The sequence below is a fragment of the Phacochoerus africanus genome, chromosome 9 (genome assembly GCF_016906955.1).
Source record: "Phacochoerus africanus isolate WHEZ1 chromosome 9, ROS_Pafr_v1, whole genome shotgun sequence".
Taxonomy (NCBI): domain Eukaryota; kingdom Metazoa; phylum Chordata; class Mammalia; order Artiodactyla; family Suidae; genus Phacochoerus; species Phacochoerus africanus.
The window spans coordinates 38,044,906-38,064,703 of NC_062552.1; the positions used below are offsets into that span (position 1 = coordinate 38,044,906).

The 19,798-nt window shown below is 58.5% G+C and overlaps 1 protein-coding gene across 4 annotated transcripts; it reads left to right on the forward strand.

The window, feature by feature from the left end:
• Positions 1-820: 820 nt before the first annotated feature.
• Positions 821-18,575, forward strand: MDFI (MyoD family inhibitor). 4 transcript variants are annotated; one of them, XM_047796806.1, is made up of 5 exons: positions 821-1,027; positions 2,590-2,676; positions 10,564-10,746; positions 14,352-14,576; positions 17,662-18,329. In XM_047796806.1, the coding sequence occupies exons 2-5, from the start codon at positions 2,601-2,603 to the stop codon at positions 17,916-17,918; spliced, it is 741 nt and encodes a 246-aa protein (XP_047652762.1). In that variant the 5' UTR covers positions 821-1,027; positions 2,590-2,600; the 3' UTR covers positions 17,919-18,329. The 4 variants fall into 4 exon arrangements, with proteins under 4 accessions (XP_047652762.1, XP_047652764.1, XP_047652765.1 ...); XM_047796808.1 differs by lacking the exon at positions 821-1,027 and adding an exon at positions 1,382-1,643; XM_047796807.1 differs by lacking the exon at positions 821-1,027 and adding an exon at positions 2,267-2,456 and having other exon boundaries at positions 17,662-18,575.
• Positions 18,576-19,798: the final 1,223 nt, after the last annotated feature.

Consider the following 19,798-nt stretch of genomic DNA (forward strand, 5'->3'; position numbering starts at 1 on the left):
CATGGTTCCTAGTCAGATTCGTTTCCGCTGCACCACAATGGAAACTCCTAACGTGTTGATTAAAAAAATTTTTTTTTTTTTTGGTCTTTTTAGGGCTGTCCCTGAGGCATATGGAGTTCCCAGGCTAGGGGCTGAATCAGAGCTGCAGCTGCAGGCCAACACCACAGCCACAGCACCACAAGGCAGATCCCAGCGGTGTCTGTGACCTATCCCACAGCTTGTGGCCACGCCAGATCCTTAACCCACTAAGTGAGGCCAGGGATCAAACCCACATCCTCATGGATACTAGTTGGGTTCTTAACCCATTGAGCCATCGGGAATCCCTTAAAACTTTATTCATGTATAATAGTCATACAAAACCATTTTATGTACCTTAAATGTTCAGCTTGCTTGCTTTTCACAAACCTGAGCACACCTATATAACCATGTGGGATTAAACAAAGTATATTTTACATTTCCAACAAACCAAATATATTAATTAATGCTGGGCCAGATTCAGAAGGCTGCTGATCTCAAGCAGGTGATTTTGGACAGTAACACTGGGAGACTGGGCTGATCCAGAGTTTAGGGGCCCTGAATAGAAGCTGAAAAGCAGGAGAGGAGGGAAGTGGTGCAGCTCTAGGGGCTCCCCACTTGCAGGAGCCCGACAGAGAGAGACATGGGGGCTGCCCCGGAGACAACTGCCCATCTCCCTTTCACCCTCCCACTCCCACTTTTGGAGGCAGATGAGGCCAAGCCGGCGGGCCCAGGTAAGCCAGCAAGAATGCTGCAGTGGCCAAGTCCCGCGGGTGCGCCGGGTGACTCAGCCCTTGCCGGGAAGGGGGGAGTCCACCCTGCTCCCCAGAACTTCCAGACAGCAGCCTGATCTGGGCTGGCTCCCGGGGCTCCAGGCCAGGCCCCTCAGCAGGCAGCCCGGCCAGGGAGCGGGACCCTCTCCACCCGGCCTGGGGCCCCCATTTCCGGGCAAAGCTACCTGGGCCCATCGCGGGGGCGTGACGGCCCAGCGAGGAGAGGTCCTCTGAGCTTGGTAAGTAACGACTGCGGGGGCTGAGGGACACCTATGAGAGGCCCCAAGTCCCTAACAGGGTCCTGGCGCCCCAGTCCCCAGTTTCAAGCCCGGGCTGGAAGGCGGAACCGGGAGAACTGGCCTGACGCCGCTGCAGCCGCCGCCGCCTCCCTAATAGCTCACGGGCCCTCGTGGTGCGGAGCCCAGACTCCAGGCTCCGAGGCGTCCTCGGCCAAGCGTAGCCAAGTCACTGTCACCCCCGCGGGTAGCCCTACCTGAGAACCATCCCACGGGCCCTCCCACCCCATCTCCTGCCCACACCCGGCGGGTGGCAGGGTCCCTGCCCACCCCTATCCTCCAGGACCTGGCCCCGGAGCGAGGCTGAGAGTCCTTGAGTTCCCCCCCCACTCCACCGCGACCGCCCCTTCCTACCCCCGGCCCAGAGGAGGGACCAGCTCACAATTCCAGATGTGTCGCCTGGCTGCCCCAGCCTGGAGGGGCTCCTTCGCTCCCCTTTGCCGCGCACGCGAAATCTGGAAGGGCTCAGATTCCAGTCTGGAGCCAAAAGACGAGCTGAACTCCAGAACCTCTCGGCCTCCAAAGTTGGGTTTCTGACCCATATTCCCACGCACGGCTGGTAGGGGTGCGGGCACGCTCAGGGCTGCTCTAGGACACAGGAGGCTAGATAGTCATTTAACCGGATTTCCCGAAGGGACAACTAATAGCGGGGTGGGCACCAGGACTGTGTCAGGGCTTAGGACCCCGGGGGGAGACCGAGGGGGTAGACAAAGGGTGCCTGAGAAACTTGATCGCTTCCATCTTTGGGACAGCGAGGTTTGGGGCCTCAAGTTTTCAGACAATTGGCTCGAGGTAGCCGTGGTCAGCGTGCTTTCTCTCTGGTTCTCTTGCTTTTGTGAAAACTTTTCAGAGTTTAGAACAGGAGAGGGGGAACACGCGGCACTGTTTGCAGTCCCTCGGAGCCCTGGGCCTGGGAGGGGGGCGGAGATTTGGGGAGCCTGGGGCCCAGCTCCGAGAGCGCGGAGGAAGCGCGCGGAGCCGGCTTCCTGTGGGGGCTCCGGCCGCGGCGCCCCGCGGACAGACGTGTCCGGCCCTGGCTGCGCCTAGTCGGACGCGTTGGGGGGGGCAGGGGCGCGGTGGGGGGGGGCGCCCTGGGAAGGCCAAGAGGGGGCGGGGAGAGGGTGGGCCGGCGGGAGGGGAGGGGAGAGCCGAGTGGGGGAGGAGCGAGGGGGCTGCCGCGAGAAGAGGCAGAAAGAAGGGGGCGAGCGGCGCGCGCTGGCGCCGAAATGGGAGAAAGGAGCGAGTGAAAGGGGAGGGGCGCCGGGCGAGCGCGGAGGAGCCGAGTGGCCCCTGGGGCTCCGCGGCCGGCGCGCATGGCAGGCCCCGCGCGGTGATCTTCGCGGGGCGGAAGAGCAGCGCGCAGCTTCCACGAGTAAGTCAGTCGGGGGCCGCGCCGGGAAGCGGGAAAGAGAGAGGCTGCGGCTGGATCGCCCCCTGTCCGGCCCCTTTTCCCCGGCACGCGCGCAGGACCGTCCCCCCAGCCCGCTAAGCTCTGTCTCCCGCAGGTCCCGGGCCGATGTCCCAGGTGAGTGGCCAGCGTCCCCCTCACTGCGACGCGCCTCATGGAGCCCCCAGCGCAGCCCCGGACCCAGGTAGGATCGGGGATGGAGATCGAGGCTGGAAGGGAGCGGGTTAGGCGGCTGGGGGAGGGAGGATTCTCCTCCCTTCTCCCTCAGAAGTGGGGAGACAGTTCGGGGGAGCTTGGGTGAAGGTGAGGGCGAGGACTCTGGGTATGGAGGACAGGGTCCGAGGAGACTGGAGGGCTGGGGCGGTGGGGTCAGCGCCCGAGCGGAGGCGGTGGCAGCGCCAAGTTGGCTCCAACTCCCCCCCCCCACACACACACACACCAGACACACACACACCGCAGTGTCTGTGGGTCCTCCTTGGATTTGTGTCCCAACAGTTTCTGCCCAGTGTGTAAATATTTATGGGGGCCTGAGGCGGGGGTGGGGGTGTCTGAGTCTTCTCTCCTTCCCTTCCCCCAACCCAGCCGAGCAGAGCGCTTCCCGAAAACTTTTGTCCGCAGCTAGCGGCTGCGGGACCCGGCCCTCCCCTCCTTGCCTCCTCTGCTCGCCTTCCTCTCCGCCTGGGCCTGGCCAGTCCCGGCCACTCCTACTCTGCAGGCACACACAGACACGCACAGACACACACCTTCCATCTCTCTCTCCACCAAGTACCTACAACCGGAGTGACATGTCCCTTCCCCCAAGTCTTGGGCTCTTTAACCCCCCCTGGGATTCCTGCAGGAGCCTCCCAAACCAGGAGGGTTTGTGACTCCCTGCTGGAGATTTGGGGGGCCAGGGAAGAGTCCTGGGGCTGTGGCTCTTGATTCTCTCCTCACAGTACAAATGTGAGCTTACAGTGTAACACAGGGTCAGGGAGGAGTCAGGAACATCTGGGCTTGTTCAGGGACAGCAGGGATGGCGTGCAGAAGTACAGGCCCAGATTTCGTGCCTTTCATCCCAGCTCTAGGTTAGTCTAATCTGCCTTCCTCTCACCCACCCCCCCATTCCCGCTCCCTCCCTCTTTGAGTCTCTGAATAATCTGGAGGTCTGGTTCTGGACCTCTGGCACCAACTCCCTGCATGGCCTTGGATGAGTTCCCTTCCCCTCTCTGGCCTCCGACTCCACATCTGCCCATAGGCGCTGGTCCACCTGTTTGGAGAGGCCTAGAACTACCTGGTGTGGGTGCTGGCACTCTAGAGACCCAGGGCTGTGGAGGTGGAGGCAGGGCGGGGGGTCTCCAAAAGCAGAGTGAGGACAAGTGGGAGACGTCGGGCCAGGGGCCAGCACATTCGTGAGGCTGATGTGTCTGTCTGCTGTGCATCCCGCCAGCCCTCAGATCCCCCCGCCCCGTGGGGGCCCTGGAGCAGGGGCTTGTGGGGGATAAACTCCAAGAACTGGGCTCCTGCAGCCTGAAGAGAGAGCTGGCGGCAGGGGCCCGGGGAGGCCCTTTCTCTCTGTCTGAGAGTTTTCTCTCTCCCTCTCTTTCGCTCCTCCTCTCTTTCTCGGCCTCCGGCTTCTTTCCCACCCTCCCACTCTCCTCTGCTTTCTTCCTCGGCTTATCCATTTTCTCTGCTCCTTCCACCGCTCCCTTCTTCCAAGATCCTCTCCCCTGTGTGACCCGTTTGGAGCCCCAGCAGGGAGAGGAGGGGCTGGAAGTGCTTTGGGCCTGGGACTGGGGCCAGGGTGGGCCACTGGGAGGGTTCAGCCCTGGGCTGTAACTTGAGGCCCATCCCCACCCCCACCCCAGCGAGCCCCCTCCCCAGCCTGGGCTGGGCCAGACAATGTGGCTTTCATAACACGAGAAGGTCTGGCTCTGCCGCTTTGGGAGAATGAGCCTGCTGCCCAGGAAGCCCAAACCGCAGGAGACCCAGCCAAACCCCCACAGACGCCTGAATCCGAGACCAGAATCCCCCACGCTCCCTGCCGAGCGCTGACAGAACAGCAAGGCCACAGCACTGCCCCGCTGGGGCCCTGTTGGCAGGACAGCTAGGGAGCAAGTCAGCCCCTCCCTCAGCCGCCCAGGGCACAGACGGGGTGCAGAGGGACTCAGCGGCGCAGCTCTGGTTGCGGCAGGCGGCCAAGCCCCCACACCCTTGGCTCCCCCAGTGGCCTCCTCCTCACCTACCCTGAGAGCCCCCAGAGCCTGGCTCCATAACCCACAGCAGATTTCTGCCCAGCGTTGGGGCGTCACATTCCTGCTCTTGGTTCTAAATTGAATTTCCTGGGGAATTGGAGCCTTCAGACCTAAAATAAAACCAACCGGACCCGGCCTAACGGGCCAATTCAGTCCCGCTCCAGTCCTCAGCCTGGTAGTCTGAGACGGACCTGTATGTCACAGATATATGTCAAGCGAGCCCGTGTTGTTGCCTCCTTGGTGCCAGATCCCAGCCCTAATCCTCACCTTCGTGTTTCCTGGCCTTCCCCTGATCTGGGGCTTTCCAGGCTCCAGAACTGTCCTCACCAACAGACATGGGCTGAGCATCCACTACGATGGGTGTAGAGATGGACATGGACCCGCCCAAGGGAGGGAGCTGGGGAGGGCTGCAGTCGGGTTGACCCCCTGGAATTTGCTACCAAGTTATGATTTCCGAAGGGGAACCCTGGGCGCTAAGTTCTCAGTGAGCCACTCAGAGGAGGATGAGAGAAGGCTTTCTGGAGAAAGAGATGGAGCTCCAGCGGGGTCATGAAAGATGAGTTGGATTCGGGGTGAGGGAAAGGGTAGGAAGACCTCAATATAAGAGGACGTCAAGGAGTTCCCATCATGGCGCAGTGGTTAACGAATCCAACTAGGAACTATGAGGTTGCAGGTTCGATCCCTGATGTTGCTCAGTGGGTTGAGGATCTGGCGTTGCCGTGAGCTGTGGTGTAGGTCGCAGATGCGGCTCGGATCTGCTGTAGCTGTGGCCGTGGTGTAGGCCAGTGGCTACAGCTTTGATTAGACCCCTAGCCCGGGAACTCCATATGCTGCGGGTGTGGCCCTAAAAAGACCAAAAAAAAAAAAACAAAAACAAAACAGAGGAAGTCAATATAAGCTTGGATGGGTTAGGCGGAAGGCTGGTGGTGGCCTGGGGCCATGCCAAGGTCGGGTGGCCTGGAACACAGGATCCTTGTCCATTGATTAGGTTGAATTCATAGAGACTGGAGGCCTTGAATACCTGGCCAAAGAGAGACCGGAATCTGGGGTTCTGGTCACCCCTCTCGGAGTGGATGGGATCCCGGTCCTCTCTCTGCAGAGGTGGTCAGATCTCCAAGGGGAAGGGCTAGGTCCACTGTCCACAAAGGTAGTGGAGAGGGACTAGGCCTGGGAGCTTGGGGACAAGGACCCTGGGGGCACTTTCCAGGCATGGAGTAAACCCTTCCTTCGTGGGAGAGATCCCCCTAATTCCTTCTTGGTCCAGGAACAGCGGCCAGAGGGAGCACGTGGGATCCGGCTGAAATTTTGAGTCTTGGTTTCCCTCTTGGGCTTAGGGTTTTCTTTCTTTTTTTTTTTTTTTTGGTCTTTTTGCCTTTTCTAGGGCCGCTCCTACAGCATATGAAGGTTCCCAGGCTAGGGGTCTAATGGGAGCTGTAGCCGCTGGCCTACACCAGAGCCACAGCAACGCAGAATCTGAGCCGTGTCTGCGATCTACACCACAGCTCACGGCAACGCCAGATACTCAACCCACTGAGCAACATCAGGGATCGAATGCGCAACCTCATCATTCCTAGTCAGATTCGTTAACCACTGAGCCATGACGGGAACTCCGGCTTAGGGATTTAACATGACTTTTCCACCCTCTCCTGGGACTAGCCTTTCCAGAACTCAGGGCCTTGTCCGGAACCTTTTCCTGTGTTAGAGGTGAGAATGCATCAAAGCAGAGGGGTTCTTGCCTTTCTGTGTTTCTCCTTTGGGGATGGGGACCCTTGAAAGAAATGCAGGCTGGGGCTTCTGCTCAGAGGGGCCACCAGCACTGGAGCCCCCCGCCCCCCAGCACGTTAGAAAAAGGTTGTTCTCTGGGCAGGCGGAGCGGGTGTGCCACTGGGTGAGCAGAGGGCACCTCCGGGAAGGGCGGGGCCTTAACCTGGGACTCCAGCCCCGCTCCGACTCCCACCTCATCCCTTCCTGCACAACCCTTGGCCGTTGCTGGCCCCCCTGCTGTCTGGGAGTTTCTTCTCGGAGATGTTCTCCCCACTGAGGCTGGATGGTGCGGGTCTTCTGGTCACAGGAGGGCTCTTTTGGTCTCTTGGTGGTTGGGCACATGGGCTCCGCCTCTTGCGTGGCTTTTCTGCACCATGTACTCCCAGCAAGAGCAGTTTGTTGGAATCTGACTAGTATCCAGGTTCGATCACTGGCCTTGCTCAGTGAGTTAAGGATCCAGTGTGTCCGTGAGCTGTGGTGTAGGTGAAGACATGGCTCAAGTCTGATGTGGCTGTGGCTGTGGTGTAGACCGGCAGCTGTAGCTCCGATCTGACCCCTAGCCTGGGAACCTCCATATGCCGCAGGTGCGGCCCTAAAAAGAAAAAAGAAAAGAAAATTCAAACCATTCAGAAATTTAAAAAAAGAGAGAGAGAGAGAACGGTTTCTTGGTCCAGCATCTTGGCATTAGAGCCTCTGGGCAGCATGTCATCCGCAGACCAAGTCTCCTGCCACTCTTTTTTGTTTGTTTGTTTGTTGTTTGGCTGCCCCACAGCATATGGAGTTCCCAGGCCAGGGATCAAATCTGAGCCTGAGCTGTGACTTACGCCACAGCTGCAGCAATGCAGCAATTCTTAACCCACTGCGCTGAGCCGGGGATCGAACTGGTATCCCTGCTGCTGAGGAGACACTATCCATCCCGTTGCACCACAGCAGGAACTCCTTCCTGTCAGTTCTTGTTCCCTGTCATTCGGCTTCTGTGTCCCTGGGCCCTCAGCACAGCTTCCTCTCTCTGCCCTTACTGTTGCTCCCCCAGGCATCTGCTGGGTCCCCTCGGCTGCCCTCCTGGCTCCAGAAGGTCTGTCTGTCTGTGTTTCCAGGTCAAGATGCCTGGACTGGATTTTCTTCCTCCCTGGTTTCCTTCCAAGGTCTGAGGCTCACCCCAGAATGGCAGGTTTCCTGCAGGAGGGGCCTCCTGGGGAGTCATCTATCCTCTGTAATTTCCTGTTCCCAACAGAGGTCCCCAGCCCTGAAGGTGACTATTAGGAGAGGTTGCCCAGAGAGTGGCAGGCAGGTGACCTGCAGGGAGGAGGGCAGAGGAGACAACCAGTCTCCCCAACGCCTCTTTCTCTCCTCCCTGCCTCTCCACCCTTGGGGGCCAAGAGAGCTGCCATCCTGACTCCTTCCACCATGGAACTAACTAACGGTGTCACCTCTGTGCGCCCCGGCGACCTCAGGAGAAAGCCTGGGAAGTGACCTCGAAGCCCGCCACGCCCTGGTTATCATTCTAGTTTCCCTTCTTCACGCTGCAGCTCTTCCCACCAGGGATTCCCAACCGTTTCTGCTGCTGTCCTCTAAACATCCTTTTCCCTTTCTTTGCTGACCAATTATTCAGGACCCAGGGTGGGCATTGCCTTCTCCAGGAAGCCCCTCCTAGACACCCCCACCACCACCTGGGATAAGTGCCACCGTCTGTGCTTCCGCAGTTCTTAGAGGCCCCTGCTGAGCTCCCGCCCCTCAGCGGGTGCACTGTCCCCCACCCCCACCCTGACGGAGGAGCCCCCGGGCAGCGACCTGGTCTTTCTCATGTGGGCCCACCCAGCGCTTGACGGTATTGGGATTACACCAAACAGCACAGGAAGGAAGGAAGGAGGAAAGGAAGGAAGGGAGAGGAGAGAGGGCGGGCGGGGGAGGGGTGGATGGCCCTCCTTTGGCGGGGGCACTGCTGAGGGATTCATTTACTCTTTGAAACTTCGAAGCACCAGCCTTAGGAGCCCCCTTTCCACACAAGGTGACCCAAGTCCTAGTACCTCGCCCAAGCTGGCATCTGATAAAACCCAGGGCTTGGGTCTTTTGAGCTCCTCACTCAGGCTTTTGTCCTTACGACACCCGGGAGGGCCAGCCCTGCTCTTCATTCAGGGCCAGCGCTTCGCTTAGGCTCCAAGGCTGGGTGGTCTCATCCCTTCCTGAGGATTAGGACGCAAGCCGAGCTTCCCTCTTCATGTCAGCCTGGTCTTGGCCCTCGAGAGCCCTGTCCATGCTGCCAGAGACCAGGCTCTGGGCTGGGAGAGGTGTCACGGAGCAGACAGCCTGGCTCCCCCTTGGGGGTCCTCTCCCCTGGCCTGCTCCCCCTGGTGCCAGCCCTGCCATCTTTAGAAAGCCACCTGCCTTCCCATTAACCCAGGCAGTGAGAGGGACTCTCCATGGGCCCAAGGGAATAGATGGAGCTGGAGGGACCTGCCCTCTGCCTTCCTCGGCACCCGGAGGCTGTCCCAGCATATAGAGGCTGCCTTCCAGGGGCGACTGGAGCCCCAGCCCACCCTCTCCCTGTCCCCGCTTCTGGCTCCAGGCGGGGCCAGGGGTTCCCCTGGGCGGGTGGGAGCATGCCTGCTGCTGTCCGTGGGACTCACATGGAGCCTTTGTCCCCTGGGCCACGGGAGACCAGGATGTGCAGAGCCAGGATTGCTCAGGCCTCGTCCCCTCCCTTGAGGACACTCCATCCCCCGAGGCCTGCGTGCCCCAAAGGGTCCCTCGAGTATCTCCCTCCCCCGCTCCCTCTCATTGCGAGGCTCAGAGAAGGACACCTGTGTAAGGGCCCCTGGGCTCTGTGACTGGTTCCGTTGCCATTTCCAAGACTAGCCTTGGTCTCCCACAGTCCCTGCAGATGTGTCTCGTGATCTCTGTGTGTGGGGTTAGGGCGGCCACTGGCTCATCGCCCTTTCTCTCCATCTTTCTCCATGTCTCCCTGTGTCCCTCTCCTCTCCCTGAGCCCTTTGGCCTCTGTCTCTCTCTGAGTGTCTCTGGCTGCGCCTTGTCCTTGCCCAGCCTGGCCCCTGGCCCTGTGCCCCCAGGCTTCACCCTCCTTGTCCACCCTCGGGCCTTCCCACACTTTTTTCCGTGTCCCCCTTCTGCCTCCTTGCCCCAGCTCCCAGCCCCCAGAACATTCGCCCCCCTCCCCGGGCCCAGGGGGCCCTAGTCCTGCCACCTCAGGAACTGTGGCTCCATATCTGCCTTCCGCCCACCCCACGCGGAGGGGCCGAGCCGCTCACTGTAATTACCTGTGGCTGCCGGCTGCCTCGTCCAGCGCGCTCGGGCCATCTCCCTGTCTCCGTCTCCCTGTCTCTCTTCCTGCCCGTGGCCCCTCCGCCTCACCGCCAGGCTCCTCTGCCTCTCCCTCCTGCTGTCATCCTCTCTCTGACCCAATTTCTCACTGTCTGTCTCCTCCCGCTCTGTCTGCATCCCCCTCCTTCGCCATCGCCTCTGCCTCCGACCCCCGCTTTATCTTTCTCTTCATCGCTGACTTTCATGCGGCGGCTGAGCCTCCCGCCTGTCCTGGGCTGTCTGTCACTGAGTGTCTGGGGTCCCTCTCCCTCTGTGTCTGGTCTCCCACCTTCTGATGTGCTGTCTCGCTTTGCTTCTGCCTTCCCCCCTGTCCCTCTGATCTTTCTCTCTCCAGGTCACTCTGGATGGCTGTCCCTACCTCTTCATTGCTGGCCATCCGTCACTTCTCTCCTGTGCTGTTTCTGCCTCACTTCTCTCCTATGCTGTTTCTGCCTCCTCCCCTGACTTTCCTTTGTGTGGCGCATCTCTGGCCCCCTCCCCGCCAGCACGCATGCATGTGCACACGCGCGCGCGCGCACACACACACACACACACACACACACACAGCCTTGCTTGCTCACGGGCTGTGGTTTGGGAACTTTCTATTTTAGAGTCTGGCGCTGTTGCCACATAGGGTAAGGGCTGGGTAACTGAGACCAAGAGTGAGGGCTTCTGCTGGGCTGTGGGAAGGGGACCGGGGCTGGGCAAACAGGAGGGCACCGGGAAAATGTCCCTCAGTCTGTCTGCTTTTTCCCTAGCCCAGACCACATCCCTCCTGCCTGGGCTGGAGGTAGTGACAGGACCTGCTCATCCTGTGGAGGCAGCGCTAGAGGAGGGCTCCCTGGAGGAGGCGGCACCCCCCATGCCCCAAGGCAATGGCCCTGGGATCTCCCAGGCCCTGGACAGCACTGACCTCGATGTCCCCATAGAAGCTGTGACACGTGAGTCCTAGGGGACCAGGGGACTGGCCTGGCAACATGTAGGGGTTGCATTAGAGAATCCAGTCTAGATGGGATTGCAGAAATGCCATGGGCGCCCGTGGGAGCTGAGCGGGGAGCAAGGACCTGGAGGTGCCGACAGGGGGGAAGAGGTGGGACGCTGTCACTGTCCTTGCTGTCTAGGAAGAAGACCTCCACAGACAACATGCTTAGTATAAAATTAGTTTAAAATGAGTGTGGACAGGCTCCGGGCAATATAGTCCAGGATGGAGAGCATGAGGCTTATGGAGAGAGGCTGGGGATCAGGGCAGGGAGCTGGAGCGGGAGGCAGCCCAGTCTTCAGAGTCTCAGGAGCAAAACGGCAGGAGAGAGGCCCCCACTTGCTCTGGATAGACAGGAGCAAAACTCAGCTCTAGCCCCGGGTTTGGTTCAGTGTCTCCAAGAAGATCCTGGAGGAGGAGAATTCGCCCCCATCCCCCTCAGAAGCAGGGGAAGGGGCAGTCGGAGTCATTTGGTCATTTTGGCAAAATCTATAGGCATATTGGCACGTGCTAGATTTCTTTCCCTGAATGAAATGCCCACCTGCTCTCCATATCAGCCCCCAGCGAGGCCACAGGATAGCTCCTGCCAAGCCCATTTTCCGGATGAGGAAACTGAGGCATGAAGCCCCATGCTCAGCCCTGGACACACTGGGGAGCTCCGATCTCCCAGCTCAGTGCTGGATCCGATGCCTACCAGCCTAGCTGGCACAGCTGAGCGGGGAGCTGCCTTCAGCCAGGGCATCTGGGGTTAAGCTGGACTCCCTGGAAGCCAGGGTTACTAAATCCTGCTAGTGCACTGCCCTCAGCCTCCTCCAGACACAGCCCCCAATGGAACTGAGAGAAAGAGGTGAGCGCCACGGCCACGGAGAAGGGGGCCTGGAAGGGAACTGGACAGACACGCCTGTGTCTCCCGGCCCCGAGTGTTTGCTCTGTGACTCAGCCCCCACGGCCACCCCCACGGCCATGGCCACAGGCAAGCTCTGTGTCTGCCTGAGCCTCTCGGGGCATCTCAGCTCACCACAGGCTCCCGCCCGCTGGTGTCTGTGCCCATGTTTAGGCAGCAGGGCAGAGGGCACCAAAACTGGCCCAGGACTCAGCCCAGTCACCCCCCGTGGGGCCAGGAGGTGGGGCCAGGATGATTCAGGCTTGGCCACTTCCCACAGCCTAACCCCTGTTTACCCAGATGTAGGCACAGCTCAGGGCCAAAGGCTCCCCACATGGAGCGTCCGCAGAGCCCTGTCTCCCATCCTCTGCCTGGTTCTCAGCTTCTTTCTCCCCACCTCCATCCCCTCCCTGCTCCACTTCCAAGCTGTGGAACCTCTGGCAAGTTTTACCCTCTCTGGGCGTCAGTTTTTTCACCTGTGAAATGGGGCAGTACTAGGTCTCTTTGATGCTTAAGGAAGTTAAGCTCAAGACCTGTCAGCTACTGGTTGTAAGAGTAGTGATGGTGGTGGTAGCAGCTTATTCCTCAGACCCTTGTCTCCCAGCCTCTGCCCCCTCCTTGCCTCTCTGCCCTTGGAGTTCCAACTTTTAGCCTCCAGGATGGTCCCACCTCTGACCCTTAGCTGTGTGACCTTGGACAAGTCACTGTACTTCTTTAGGGCGCAATTTCCTCATGTGTAAAAGGAGGATATTCGGAGTTCCCCTTATGGCTCAGTGGGTTAAGAACCTGACTAGTATCCATGAGAATGAGGGTTTGATCCCTGGCCTTGCTCAGTGGGTTAAATATCCAGCATTGCCATGAGCTGTGGTGTAGGCCGGTAGCTGCAGCTCCAATTTGACCCCTAGCCTGGGAACTTCCAAGTGCCACAGGTGCAGCCCTTAAAAAAAAAAAAGAGAGAGAGAGAGAGAATACTGCTCTATAGAGATGCTGAGGCTAATTCTCATGTTGGAATTCCCATTGTGGCTCAGCAGAAAACCGGACATAGTGTCCCTGAGGATGCGGGTTTGATTCCTGGGTTAAGGACCCAGCATTGCCACAAGCTCCAGCATAGGTTCCAGATGTGGCTCAGATCCAGTGTTGCTGTGGCTGTGGTGTAAGCCGGCAGCCTGGGAACTTCCATATGCCGCAGGTGCGATACTAAAACAAAACAAAATTATCACGTCAAATGCACAGAACAGTGGCCAGCAAGCAGGGAGTGCCCAGCCGCCTGCTACCACCATCAGTAGAAGGCCTGGCCCCGCAGTCAGGGGCAGCACGGAGGCCCCGTTCTGCTCTCCTCAGCCTCCCAGCCCATCCCCCCTATCTCTTCCAGAAACAATCCAAACCCAGAGGCCTGGTGCTGGGGGAGCAGGGATCCAGACCCCAGAATCTGAGAGATGGAGGTGCCCCCATGTTTACGCGTTTCCGGAGGTCTCAGAGCCACTGGGTCCCGAGAGGAATCAGGGGCCCTGAGCAGCCAGGGGGAGTCCCCCAGCTCTTGTGACCCCCGACACACACACACACACACACACACATACACACACACACACACACCCCTGGCCTTGTCTCTTGAGAAGCGAGCCGTGCCATCCAGATGGGCACGCTGAGTGAGGGGAGGATCTCCAGAGCCAGCGTCCCTGCACACCACTGCTAAGGCTGAAGCTCAGTCCCTCAGCCTGAGATGGGGACCCAGGCTTCCCAGCCTTGGGGTCTCTCTGCTGGCCTTCCTTTTCCCTTCTTCTCCCCCTCCTCACCCAGACCCCAGAGGCCCCTCAGCAATCTCTGCTGCTGCCACAAGGCAGAGGCCCGGATCAGCAGGGAAGCTGGGGGCGGAAGGAGCAGGGGACCAGGGGCTGCTGTGAGGAGCCCGTGGATTCCAGGGCCAGGGCATTCATCTCCAAACAGATGTCTCCAGTAAATCACCCAGCACACGAAGGGCAAAAACAGCTGGGGGCCTGGCAGGGGCCAAGGTGATATTAACCACTTCCCTACTGTTGATCCACCCCAACTGCCACCATTCTTGCCAAAAACCCCAGGACCAGAGTTGCCATTGTGGCTCAGCAATAACAAACCTGACTAGTACCCATGAAGACTCGGGTTTGATCCCAGGCCCTGCTCAGTGGGTTAAGAATCTGGCATTGCCATGAGCTATGGCATAGGTTGCAGACGCAGCTTGGATCTGGTGTGGCAGTGGCTGTGGCGTAGGCCGGCAGCTGTAGCTCTGATTCGACCTCTAGCCTGGGGACTTCCATAGGCTGCAGGTGTGGCCCTAAAAAAAGAAAGAAGAAAAAAAAAATCCTAGGACCCCAAGAGCAGGAGAGTGCATTTAATGTGGGGTGAGAAGGTGGGATCCAGGGCTCTGAACCTCTCCCCTTGCCTTGTACCTCTGTATTTTCCGGAATAAGCACTGGTGTGGGAGTCAGGAGCCAGGCTCTACTCTGCCGCTGTTCAGTGACGTGCCTCTGGTCAAGTCACTTCCGCTCTCTGGGCCTCCATGTCCCCCTCTGCAGGATACAGATGAGCTGAGTGACCCGTGGTGTATCTAGGGATGGAGCAGGCAGGATGAAAGCAGAGCTGGGAGGCTGTGCACCCACCTCGTCCCCATCCCCCATTTCCTCCATTGTCCTTTCTTATCATCTCTCCAGGCCAGCCTCAGGGGAATCCCTTGAGCTGCACCCCACTAGTGGCGAATGGCTCTGGCCACCCCTCAGAGCTGGGCGGTGCCAGGCGGACGGGGAACGGTGCCCTGGGTGGCCCCAAGGTCCACCGGAAGCTGCAGACACACCCGTCCCTCGCCAGCCAGGGCAGCAAGAAGAGCAAGGGCAGTACCAAGTCCGCTGCCTCCCAGATCCCTCTCCAGGCGCAGGAAGGTAAGCACTCCCTCCTGCCTCCCCCTGGGAAACGCCACCAAAGCTGGGTCCTTCTGAGGCTGAGGCAGGGACCAACAGCAGCCTCTTTACCAGGTTGCTGCTTGGAAGGGCAGCATTTCAGCCCCACACCAGTCATCTTGTTCATAAAGGGGTATTCATGCATTTAAAATGTACTGGGCCTTGCAGTTCCTGCTGTGGCACAAGGGGATCTGCAGCATCTCTGCAGCACTGGGACTCAGGTTAGATCCCTGGCCCCACAGTGGGTTAAGGTTCCGGCATTGCCATAGCTACAATGGAGGTTGCAACTGCAGCTTGGATCTGATCCCTGGCCTGGGAACTCCATATGCCACAGGACAGCCAAAAAATAAAAATAAAAAATAAAGTGCACTGGGCCTCCCTTATGAGCCAGGCTCTGCACTGTGTGCCCAGTAACTCCCCTCGGAAATCTCTCGTGCCAGAGAGGTAATCACCCTCTGATGTGCTAAATGATACAGCCAAACACACGGAATGCTGTAAACACAGAGACATCCACACCAGCCCAGAAAGCTGGGAAGGGGAGTCTGGGAGGGCTCTGGAGGTGTTTGAGCAAACTTTAAAGGACCAGTAGGAGGATCTAGCTGGGGGCATTAGCACAGAGGTGAGAACTGGCTAGTGTGGTTAGATTATGAAGTTCAAGTTGAGGAATTGTGGGAGGTGAGACTCTAAGCAGACAGCACCTGGACTCTGGGGTATGTTGTAGGGGGGTGCTTGGTAAGCCATGTAGTGGACCTTGATTTCACCTGGGGGACAGTAGGGAGCATTGAAGGGTTTTAAACAAGGTAGCAGTCTCATCAGATTTGCAACTGAAGAGCTTCCTTATCCAGTTTGCAGTTAGATAGCAGGGGTTCGAACTGCACTGCACAAGCCCCTGTTCCTTGTACACAGGGACCGGGGTGGGGGGCGTCAGAGCCTCCTTGGCTGTGGGAGACTCCCACAGGACCAGCAGCCTGTGCCAGGGATCTGCCAGTGGCCCCAGGAGGGGGGTCAGCCCAGCATCCTGGCAGCAAGCTAAGCGGTTCAGAACCAGCCCCCCCTCCACTTACCAGCTGAGTACCCGAGGGCAGGATCATGCATTAATTCACTTCCTGTGAATTCCGATGTACCAGGAGCTGTTCCGGGGACTATAACTGGCAAAGATGCTCACCCTTGTGCTTACCCTGTGGTAGGCGGGGAGAGCGGTGGAGGTGGTGGAAGGTGGTGAGCCCCGGGCAGGGAAGCAAAGCCAGCAGTGCCAGGGCTGGGGCCCGGGGGGCAGCTTGCAGTATTCAAGAGGGTGCCAACGCTGTTACTTTTTTTTTTTGGTCTTTTTGTCTTTTTAGGGCCGCACTCGTGGCATATGGAGGTTCCCAGGCTAGGAGTCTAATCAGAGCTACAGCCACCAGCCTACACCACAGCACAGCAACGTCCGAGCCGTGTCTGCGAACTACACCACAGCTCACAGCAACATCGGATCCTTAATTCACTGAGCGAGGCCAAAGATCAAACCTGCAACCTCATGGTACCTAGTCAGATTCGTTTCCACTGCGCCACAACGGGAACTCCAACACTGTTACGTTTAGAATGGATAAGCAATGAGGTCTTCCTGTACTGGAACTGTATCCAATTGCTTGGGGTAGAACATGAAGATAGATAGTATGAGAAAAAGAATGTATGTATACGAATGTCTGGGTCACTTTGCTGTACAGCAGAAATTAGCACAACATTGTAAATCCACTATACTTAAATTGACAAAATTAAAAACGGGTGTTCCCACTGTGGCTCAGCGAGTTACAAACCTGACTAGTATCCATGAGGTTGCGGGTTCGATCCCTGGCCTTGCTCAGTGGGTTAAGGATCCGGTGTTGCCGTGAGCTGTGGTGTAGGTCACAGACACGGCTCGGATCCCCAGTTGCTGTGGCTGTGGTGTAGGCTGGCAGCTGTAGCTCTCATTTGACCGGGAACTTCCATGTGCCCCAGGTGCAGCCCTAAAAAGCAAAAAAAAAAAAAAAAAAAATTAAGTTAAATTTAAAAAAAAGAGAGAGGGCGCCAAGGAAGGCCTCACTGAGAGGAGACCTTTGCGGAAGAAGGGGTGGTGGGGCACAGAGTGAGCCGAGCATACATCCGATGCCAGTGCGCTAACGGGACAGGGGGCAACACCTGCATGGCCAGAAGTAGCCCATGTGGCCACAGCAGAGAAATGGGGGCGGATCTGCAGGGGCCACTATGACCTCTGGTGCTCTTACCCCTGGTGAGGCGGAAGCCCCTAGAGGGACCTGAGTGCTGGAGGGCAAAATCTGCGTGACATTTTTCAAAGGTCCCTCTGGCCTCCTTGTGGGGAGTGGATGGGGAGAGGGGTGGTCAAAGGTGTGGAGTGGGGAAACCCGTGAGAACGCAGCTGATGCCTGGTGAGAGATGATAGAGTAGTAGGATTCTGCATAGATTTTCAAGTGACTTTCCTGTGCCTGAGTTTCTTCATCTATGAAGAGGGGCTAATACTGCCCCATTTCTAGGAGCTTTTGCAACTTTGTTTGTTTGTTTTTTTGTGCTTTTGGTTTCTTTAGGACTGAACCCACAGCATATGGAGGTTCCCAGGCTACGGGTCGAATTGGAGCTGTAGCCGCTGGCCTCCGCCACAGCCACAGCAACACAGGATCTGAGCCGCATCTGCGACCTATACCACAGCTCCTGGCAACGCCAGATCCTTGACCCACTGAGCGAGGCCAGGGATCGAACCTGTGTCCTCATGAATACTAGTCGGGTTCGTTACCGCCGAGCCCCAACGGGAAGTCTCTGTTGCAAGTTTAAATGAGTTTAATTTATGCGCACTGCTTAGAACAGTTCCTGGAACGTGTCATCACTGCATGTTCCCTAAGTATGTGACTGAGGGTGGTTAAGGGAGGGACCCAGGACCCAGACTGTCCTGGCTCAGACCTTCGGCCCACTTCCCTCTCTGTGCCTCAGGGTCGTCACCTGGGAGGTGGGTCCCCACTTCATGGGGCTGGCACAGGCTGGTCGAGCACTGGGCAAGGTCCCTCCTGCTTGAGTGAGCCCGGCCCTCTCTCCGCAGACTGTTGCGTCCACTGCATCCTATCCTGCCTGTTCTGCGAGTTCCTGACGCTGTGCAACATCGTCCTGGACTGCGCCACGTGCGGCTCCTGCAGCTCGGAGGACTCGTGCCTCTGCTGCTGCTGCTGCGGCTCCGGCGAGTGCGCTGACTGCGACCTGCCCTGCGACCTGGACTGTGGCATCCTGGACGCCTGCTGTGAGTCGGCCGACTGCCTGGAGATCTGCATGGAGTGCTGCGGGCTCTGCTTCTCCTCCTGACCCCCCTCCCCTAGGCGCCCCCCCTCCACCCAGGGCCCTCCCAGACCCCAGCCCAGTGACAGGGGTTGTGGGGGGGTGCCTGTCCTCCTCGCTGGTTTCCAAGGACAACAGCACGGAGGACCTGGGCAGGGGTGGGATTGGAGGACCAGTCCTGGATCAGCTGCCAGGGCTGCGGAACACTGTGAAAGTTGGGGGGGCGGGGCAGGGACACGGGGGGAGGCTTGGACGAGGGGCTGTGTCTACCTCTCACTGCCCCTGTGCCTGCCTCCCATCACCCCCACCACCACCACCAGGCTTAGAGGACAGCAAAATGTGAAAAGAGACACCCCACCCGACCTCAGCCAAGCACCTCCCCAGGCTCCTCCCTGACCCGGACTGGGACCCAGAGGGCGGGGCTGGGCTTGGGCTCGGGGCAGGGTGGGATGGGATGGGGTGGGGTGGGTGGGAACCGGTATAGAAAAGACTGGAGGAGTTCCCATCGTGGCGCAGCGGAAATGAACCCAACTAGTACCCACCCGTGAGGATGTGGGTTCGATCCCTGGCCTTGCTCAGTGGGTTAAGGATCTGGCATTGCTGTGGCTGTGGTGCAGGCCGGCAGCTGCCGCTCTGATTCAACCCCTAGCCTGGGAACTTCCATATGCTGCAAGTGCAGCCCTAAAAAAAAAAGCAAAAAAATAAAAAAATTAAAAAAATAACTGGAAGGGGAGAGGGAGGGAATGACTGGGGGGAGGGTCTGTTCTACTTGTTGCTGTAAATAAAGATACATGTCCATCTCAGATTTCCCCAGGACGCATGAATACTGGTCAGGGACCATGACTTTCAAAAGCAAATGCGCCACAACCCCGCTACAAAGTCCCCAAAAGGAAGGGGCTTCCCTGGCCTGCAGGGGCCTCCTCCCTTGTTTCACGTTCCGTTCTAAATGGAGGAAGAGGGGTCTCTACTCCCCACCCTTATTTCCCTCTTCCCGCCAAAGGGACGGAGAAACCAGAAAGGGAAGAGTTAACCCTTGGCATTGAATTAATTAACAGCAGATGTGTTCGGGTTTTGATTAATTAATCTCCTGCTGACTTCAGCTTCTCAAAGCCACGATGGCTCCAAGGCACAGGGTGACGCCTGTGTCAGCGGCAGAGCTGTGCCTGGGGAGGGGGCAATCCTAGGCCTGGCACAGCCTGGGCTGCTCTGGGAGGCAAGTTTGGCCTGAGTGGGGGTCACATGACGCAGCTGCAGTTGTCCCCCTGATTGCCGGGGGGCTGAGATAGAAGAAAACTGGACTGTCTGGTGCCTCAGGGGCCATGTGTCCAGTGCCCTTGGTGTGTGGGGGTCGGGGGCGGGCAAAGCCAAGCACCAAGGTGGAGGGTGGGGTGTCTGTCTGGGCTGAGCCCCTCTCCACCCTCTCCTGGTCCTGGAGGAAGCCAGGAGGGTGCAGGGTGAGTGAGAAGACGTCTCATGGTGGGACAAGAATTGCCCTGAGGAGACATGGCTGAAGAAGGTCTTGAAAAGTGGAGACCTCACCCCAAATTGGGGGGGGGGGCACTGCTTCCAGAAACAAAGGCTGGAGTGGCCCAGAGGGATTCTAGAGGAAGGCGGGAGCTCAGGAAAAGGGCCAGATGAAATCTGAACTCTCTTAAGGAATGCCTCACAACGGGGCAGCCCAGGGCGTAGGGCGTAGGTTGCAGTGTCAGCAGGGAGGTGACAAGAGGTGCGGAGGACTACCCCCCACCCCCCTGCCACCGCCCCCATACCCCCCCACGCCCATCTCCATTCATGCACATGGACACAGGCCTCACTTCGCCAACATCAAGGCTCTCTCACCTCTGGGACCGCATAGGAAACTCAGGACCACATAGGAGACTCAGGAAGCGACCTCCCTGGGATCACAG